This window comes from Trachypithecus francoisi, unplaced genomic scaffold, assembly GCF_009764315.1.
Source record: "Trachypithecus francoisi isolate TF-2019V2 unplaced genomic scaffold, Tfra_2.0 Lachesis_group8, whole genome shotgun sequence".
NCBI lineage: Eukaryota > Metazoa > Chordata > Mammalia > Primates > Cercopithecidae > Trachypithecus > Trachypithecus francoisi.
Window position 1 is genome coordinate 16,034,231 of NW_022681473.1, and position 7,837 is coordinate 16,042,067.

Sequence of the window (7,837 nt, forward strand, 5' to 3'; positions counted from 1 at the left end):
GGGCAGTAGAAAGAGCACGGACTTTATCGTGCTCATAGTGGCATGTGACTTCAACCTCTCTGAGCCTTAATTGCCTCATCCGTAAAATGGGAACAACAGCGTTCACCTCAAAAGATTTGTGTGTGTGTTAAAGGGAATGGTTTGTGGAGAGAGCTTCTCACCGTGCCTGACACTGCCAAGGGCTTAGTATTTAACAGCTCTCTCACCCTTATGCCTAACGTGGGTAAGTTGCTTAGAAGAAAATGCAAAGCCTCATATGGTCATAACTGTGCTGCCTTTGTCCCCTTTTAGCTCTGGGTGCTGCCAGGTTACGGGTCTGTGGCCCACCGTGCACTTTCCTGGTGAGACCCTGTGGCATGAGCACTGTGGCAAGAACAGTCACACAATTAGGGTCCCCAGGTGCCAGGACTCTTGCTCCCCCAGTTGCTGGGCCTCCTGCCTCTCTCTTCTGAAGCCAAGCTTGAGTGAGAGGCAGGTGAAAGGGCATTGACAGTGTCCATCCTCAGCCTGCTGCCTGGGACCTCACCAACTGGTGACAATTGGTCATATGGGGGCAGTCACTGGGAGGTGGTCTCACCTGGTAGCTGCTGGTGGAAGGAGGCCAGGGGCTGGTATGGAGGTGTTCTTACTCCCTGGAGGCAGTGGCTGGCATTGCTGAGAACTGACAGTTTTAGTGTCAGGAGGTGGGGGGTAGGTTTGAGTTCTGTGCCACACCCCCTCTATACAAGTAAGTGACCAGGAACTGTTCACTCTTCTCAACACAGCGCACTATGCATATTCTGGCCTCTGCCATTTGCAGACACCCTTCTTTGCCTACCTGACGAAGTAGATATTTCCTGATGACCCAGTTCACAAATCACACTAATCTTATAATTCTCATGGACATTGCTAGACACAGATGATGGCTCCTCCTTCTGGGCCTCCATAATGGCGTGCTCAGAGTCCTGACATATAGTCTTTTTTTTTTTTTTTTTTTTTTTTTTTTGAGGCGGAGTCTCGCTCTGTCGCCGGACTGGAGTGCAGTGGCCAGATCTCAGCTCACTGCAAGCTCCGCCTCCGGGTTTACGCCATTCTCCTGCCTCAGCCTCCCAAGTAGCTGGGACTACAGGCGCCCGCCACCTCGCCCGGCTAGTTTTTGTATTTTTAGTAGAGACGGGGTTTCACCGTGTTAGCCAGGATGGTCTCGATCTCCTGACCTCGTGATCCGCCCGTCTCGGCCTCCCAAAGTGCTGGGATTACAGGCTTGAGCCACCGCGCCCGGCCCCTGACATATAGTCTTAAAGAGAATAGTTTTGGATCTCTCTCCTTGACCAGAGGGAAGTGCCTTGAGGGCAAGGACTGAGTCAATTCATCTGATGTTCCCAGTTCCTAGGGCACTGCCTGGCCCAAAGCAGATGCTCATACAAAGTGAGTGTCTCCCCCTTGCTTGAACCATGACTGAGGCAGCCAGGTCACCATGGAACCAGAGTGGGCAGTCAGGGAGGGCGTCTGGTGGCCAGTGGCTGTGGCGGTCAGCAGCATGGAGGGATGAGAGGCAGGCATGTCAGATCTCTTCCTCTTCACTGGCCTTACTCCAGCGGTGGCAGCAGTTGGCGGTGATGCCCAGGAGAAAGTTGGTGGCCACAGAGGCGATGGAGACCACGAAGCCCACGAATGCAATGAATAGGTAATCATCCAGGGTCAGGGTCAGGTGGCAGGCCTTGAAGCTCTCCTCAGTGAGTGAGAAGAGCGGGGCGCCCTCGACTTCAGGGGGGCCCCGGCACTCAGCCAGCTGAGAATCTGTAACACAGAAGTCAGGGAGGGTGAGGTACCCAGGGAGGGAGAGGGGATTGGAGAGCCCCCCAACAACCGCTCGCTGGAAAAAGTAAGAAAGACATTCATTGCATTCACTGAGGTTCTTCCATGTGCCAAGAATTCTACTTATCTCCTTTTGTTCCCTCAACAACACTCAAGGCAAGGATTTTTATGCCTATTTCTATAGATGTGGAAAGTACTGTTTAAAAGTTTAGCAATTTGCTGAAAGTCATCTGGCTATGACCAGTGGTAGATCTGGGGACACTATCATCTCTTACAACAACCTCCCAGCTGGTTTCTGGGCTTCAGAAGGTGTCTGTCCTCAGCCTGCAGCCTGGGACCTCACCAGAAGCTGACAAACCATTTTAATACAGTCAGCTGGGTGGTTCTTTCAAACCTGATATCCTGCCATGCCTTCTCTATTTAAACCCTTCCCTGGATTCCTGTCTTTGAATGGAGCAAAAACCAAAGTGCTCCCCGTGGGCTCCAGGGACTCTTTCCCATCTCTTCCACTCTGTTCCTTATTTACTCTGCTCCAGCGACACACACCTCCTGGTCATCCTTCCGTAACCCCAGAGTATCCCCTCTTGAGGCGGGGAAGGGATGCTTTTGCATTTGTCCCTTTGGGAGGGAGCTTCTCCCTTCGATCTCTGCACAGCTCAGCTTCCCATTTCCTTTGGGACTTGGCTCAATGCCACATTATTAGTGAGGCCTTTCCTTAAGACTCTGAATAAAATAGCACCCCACTTCACCTCCCCCTGGGCCCCCTATCTTACCTGCTCTTCTCTGTTTTTCTATGTAGTGTTGATCACTGCCTGAAAGTTTATTGGTTTATTTTCTGTCTTCTCCCCTTTCAATATAAGCCACTCCCGTGGTATCTTTAGCATCGAAACAGTGTCCTGTCCATAGTAAGTGCTTGATGAATCTTTACAACATGAATATAAGACTCTGTCCAACTCCAAATCATTGGGCCTTTCCATACTTATGTGGCTTTTCTGGATACACAGAGTATAGGTTAAGAGTATGGGTTCTGGAGCTATTGGTCTAGTTTCAAATCCCCTCTTCACCCCTTGCTAGTTGCATGATTACGGGTAAGTTATTTAATCTCTCTGTGTCTTGACTTCTTCATCTGTCAAATGAGGATAATAACAGTATCTACTTCTTAGGGTTGTAGTGAGGATTCAGTGAGTTAACATATATGAATTATATGTTACATATTATTGTAATATATATATATATAACATATATTTCAATTATATGAATTATTATATTGGGTGTTTTCCCTAGACAGGTCATTGGGGGTCATATTCTGCAGTCAGGCTTCTGTAGGAGGGGGCTGCTTTTTCTGGTGGGGTTACTGTTATCTTCAGCATTGATGGGCTCATCTCATCCTTCTGGGGTTGCTTTTATGAGTGCATGATGGCTGTCAATGGTCTTCTCTCACTCTGCCTGGGAAGTAAAGGTAGTGTGCAGGTGACACTCTTGCCATGCAGCATTAGGCACCAGCTTTTGAGCAGCCAATCATTCTTTTGTTTAGTGGATAAATATTAATCAAGCTCTTACCTTGGGTAAGTCTTTTTTTTTTTTTTTTTTTGGTCTTTCTGGCTCTCATGCTCTGCCTCTATAATAAGGGGCCACTATAAAAAGGGGATAATCCAGCCAGGCGCAGTGACTCACGCCTGTAATCCCAGCATTTTGGGAGGCCAAGGCGGGTGGATCATGAGGTCAAGAGATTCAGACCATCCTGGCCAACATGGTGAAACCCCGTCTCTACTAAAAATACAAACATTAGCTGGGTGTGGTGGTGCACACCTCTAGTCCCAGCTACTTGGGAGGCTGAGGCAGGAGAATTGCTTGAACCTGGGAGGTGGAGGTTGCAGTGAGCTGAGATCGCACCACTGCACTCCAGCCTGGGTGACAGAGTGAGACTCGGTCTCAAAAAAAAAAGAGGATAATCCAATCTAAATTTTCTGAGAGTCAATATGAAGACATTTTCTAAATTACATGTTGTATAAATGCTATGTATTCATTCTGCAGTTTTTGAGGGTGAGGAATCAAATGATGGATTTGGATTGATCCTTTTAAGAATTGAATCAGAAGCAATATCCTTGGAAATGGGGAGTCAGCTTTGGAAGGAGGACACAACCTTCCCCAAATCCCAGGTTGAGTAATCCCTGTAGGCTGTGAACACAGGATCCGTGTCCTGCCCAGGCCAGGATCCTGTCTGAGGTTGACTCGCATGAGCTCTCCTCTGGAAACCCGAAGATGCTGAACTCTAAAGTCTGTTATGTGGGTGAAGTGGGTAGTGGTGAGACAGTGAGATGGGGAATGTGGCAACACTCATATGGACCAGCCAGAGGAGCCCCTGACAGCCGTGGGTGGGACCGCACAGGATGCAGGATGGGAACGTGGAGGCTGACAAAACCCCCTGGTATGTCAAGGCACCAGTCTTAAAGTCATGCTGTATCCCAGGGGCTTGCTTATTATGGCTCTCTTTGTTCAGTTTTTCCAAAAACCATGGGTAACAGTGGAGTTCCATGAAGAAAAAGGGAGAAAGCAGCTGAAAAGGACCTAAAGAGAAGAGCATCCCTAGTTCTGCCTCCACTAGCAAGGTTTTGTCCTTACGGAGAAGCACCCTGCTGCATGTGACCTGGTGTAAAGTGTGTTCAGTGGAGGAACAGGGAACCTGGCTTTCCAGCTAGACCTGCTTGCTTCCTTATCATGGGCCTGTGGACAGCCACTGTCCCCCTCTGGAGCTCAGGTTCCTCACCTGTACTGACGTATGTGTGAGCCCACACTGATGAAATCTTGGACCCCTCTCCTGCTTGCTGGAAGTCTGGGCTTCTGCAGAGCAGCAGGGACCTCAGAGATCACAGAAAAGGAGTCCCTGGGTGTGATGGAAGCTTAGTGTTTTGGGTGCCCTTTCTGTTATTAGTGCACAGGAGAGAGAGGGAAGGCGCGGCCTCGGCCGAGGTTGAGCAAGTGAGGAGATTGCTCCAGGCAGCCTCCCCCTCCTGCCCTCCACCATCGCCCCATCCCAGTCCCCAGCTATTTTAGTGCCAGAGAATTTCCTCCTACAGCTCTGTGGAAACACTGGAATCGTGACCCACAGCCCTCTCCAAAGTATTTTGGTCTTGGGCTCCCCACTCAGTCCTCCTCTCCCTTTTACCGCATTCAGCATTGCTTCTTCTCAACATGTGCTGAGCTCACGTTCTGGGAAAGCCCCTGGGGTAAGGCCTTCAGCTACTACTTCTGAGTGCTTGTGCCAAGCCTTGGTATTGTCACACAGGAGAGCTGGTGGCTAGGGCCGCGGCTGAACATTACCTGCCTCTGGGTCAGGCTCAGATGCCACTGGGTTGGGACGCCCATCAAACCTGTGGGATTCGGGCTCCTTCAGGCCCCAGTCTACCCTCCAGTTGGGATTGGCTGGTTGAGTTGCTGCATCTTAGTCTTCCTCTCAGCTCCCTACCTTGTGCCCAAAGTTTACACTGCTGAGGGCCTTGAGTTTGAGGAAGGCCAGGTTCTCGTAGCTGAGGTCCAGGTCATGGAGCTACATGATGAGGTCCTGGAACTCTACTGCAGCCCTTTGGCCAGTCCAGGACTCAGATTCTGACTCTTCTGGCAGGCCAGAACCTGACTCTTCAGGATCTAGTCAGGGAGATTGCCAGGACTCAAATCCTGGCTTCAACACTTAGCAGCTGTGTAACTTCCAACAAGCTCCTGAACCTCTCTGTGCCTCAGCTTCCTCCTCTGTAGAGCGGCAACCTCATTAGTGTTCTTCTGGGGATAGGAAGAGATAGGTAAAGCTGCTTAAGAAGGGGCCTGGTAAATAGCAAGTACTAAGGTTCAAGTTCCTCCTGGAACATGTTGGCTGTCACGCAACTTAAGCTGTGGTAGCTCTGTTGAGATTGTGTTAGCCATTACTATTTATATGAGAGTTTCCAACACTTGGAATGCTAAAAAAGCAGTCTGGTAGAATAGAACAGGGCTTAGAAGTCAGATAAATCTAGGTTTTATTCATGGTCCTGCCACTTTTAAATTTTTTAATTTGTATTTTTTTTCATGCCCATGCCACTTTCTAAGTGCGTGATTCCTATCAAGCCTTTTTATTGTTCTAAATCTCAACTTCTTCACCTGGAAAATGGGTATAATCAAAATGGGGGTCTCATGAGATAATGGAGGCCAAGATCTTAGGTCATGGTGAAAGCTCAAGAAGAACCACCAACGATGTGCTATTCTCACTTGTCTACTGTCTGTCTGCCTCATTAGGTCATGAGCACCACAGTGGTGAGGGACATCTATTTCATGAATGAATGGGCATTGCATGCATTGGAAGGATTCTACAAACAACCTATTGGCAGAGCTGGTGTACAAAGAGGCAAGCCCACATTAGAAAACACAGTAGGTGCTTTCCGGCTCGAAGTCCCTCCGTTTTCTTTGGAGCCTTTGCTTCCATTGAGGCAAGCCCTCCCCCTGTTGGCTGCCCCGTCCTACCCCTCCATTACCTGCTGTACAGCGCTGGATCCGGTTTCGCAGCCACTTCAGAAGGGGCTCCATGGTGCAGCCACACACCCAGGGATTGCCGCCGATCTGCAAGGTCACCAGCCCCGGTAGGCCCTCAAGAGCCTCCAGGCTGAGGGAGGCCAGGCCCCCATAGCTGAGGTCCAGGTCTCGGAGCTGCACTAGGCCCTGGAAGGCCTGGGGGTGCACCCTCCGCAGCCAGGGGTTGTGGCTCAGGTCGATGTGGACCAGTCCATGGGCCTCCTGAAACATGTCAGCTGGCACGTGGCTGAAGTTGTTGTAGCTCAGATCCAAGTGTGCCAAGCGCTTGGCATGAAGGAAGAGGCCCCGGGGCAGTTCCATTAAGGAGTTGTTGCGCAAATCCAGCACCCGGAGCTCCATGTAGCATGTGAGGTAGCCAGGCGGCACCGCTGTGATGCGGTTGTGGGCCAGGCTGAGGTTTTGGGTGTCCATTGGCAGGTCTGGGGGCACGGAGAACAGCCGCTGGCTGCTGCAATCCACCACCTGGTTACGGCATGTGCAAAGGACTGGGCAGCTGGTGCCAGCATCCGAGTGCATCAACCCGGCTGCCAAGAGGAGGGAGACCAGCAGCATTGCCGGGTGGGGTGGCCCGGGCCAGGGAAGCTGGGCCCAAGTGTCACCCATCTTAGGCAGCTGGCAACAGCAGTGCTGGAGGGAGCCCATGAGGACTGTGTCCATGGAATCGAGAGTCTGTGACACAGGAAGGCAGCTACATCTGGGGCCAGAGTCTGTGAAGGTGGAGCTTCTGAGCATGTGGTATCATGGCTAGAGACTTTCCCAGGAGCCTCTGAGCACCAGAGGGCTTCCTGAGACCCACGGGAGGTCCCCTTCCGGAGCCTAGGGGGCGAGACACCCAGTGGAGGTCTCCCAGGGTCTGGAATGATGATCAAAACCTGAGAAAGGGAGGGGACAAGGATGGGGCTGGGTCAGCTGCCAGCAGGTCCTGGAAGAGTTCCTGCGGATCTTTTGTGTCTCTCTCAGCCATGCCTGCTGGATGTTTCCTCCTGGTGCTGTGTCTGGGAGGGAGGGGCTGAAGGAGATCAAAGGTGCCCTTTAAAGATCCTTGGCACTTCTTCTGAGAAAACTTAAGTCCTGTCCCACGTCTGGGACTGATTAGGAAGCCAGGGTTGCACCTGGGTCTCCAGTGTTGAAGGTCTCAGTGGCCATTTGTCCTGGTGGCCTGGTGGGCTTGAGTCCAAGGGGGTCCCAGGGTGGGTGTTTTGGGAAGAGGACCCAGGAGGAAGTGAGTCTCCATGAGTCTCCTAAACGTCTGAGAGTCCTCAGCCTCAGTGGCTGCTGGAATCCCCAGGGAGCCTCTTTTTTTTCCAAAGAGAGGAGGGCCCCACGTGATGCCCACTGTCTGGGCCTCCAGGGCCAGAAGCCATGAGTCCTGAAGGTGCAGGCTGAGGGTCAGCTGGCAGAGCTCTGGCAACTTCTCCAAGCCAGCGCCTTCCTCAGCTCAGCTCTGTATTCAGCAGGTGGAGGCCGAATTCCCTCTGTC

General features: G+C 51.4%; 1 protein-coding gene across 1 annotated transcript; it reads right to left on the reverse strand.

Annotated features, from left to right (window-relative positions):
• Nucleotides 1–1,289: 1,289 nt before the first annotated feature.
• LRRC55 (leucine rich repeat containing 55) lies at nt 1,290–7,321 on the reverse strand. The gene is made up of 2 exons (XM_033205487.1): nt 6,300–7,321; nt 1,290–1,779 (listed from the first exon to the last, which is right to left on the reverse strand). The coding sequence occupies exons 1-2, from the start codon at nt 7,087–7,089 to the stop codon at nt 1,544–1,546; spliced, it is 1,026 nt and encodes a 341-aa protein (XP_033061378.1). The 5' UTR covers nt 7,090–7,321; the 3' UTR covers nt 1,290–1,543.
• Between the last annotated feature and the right edge of the window lie 516 nt (nt 7,322–7,837).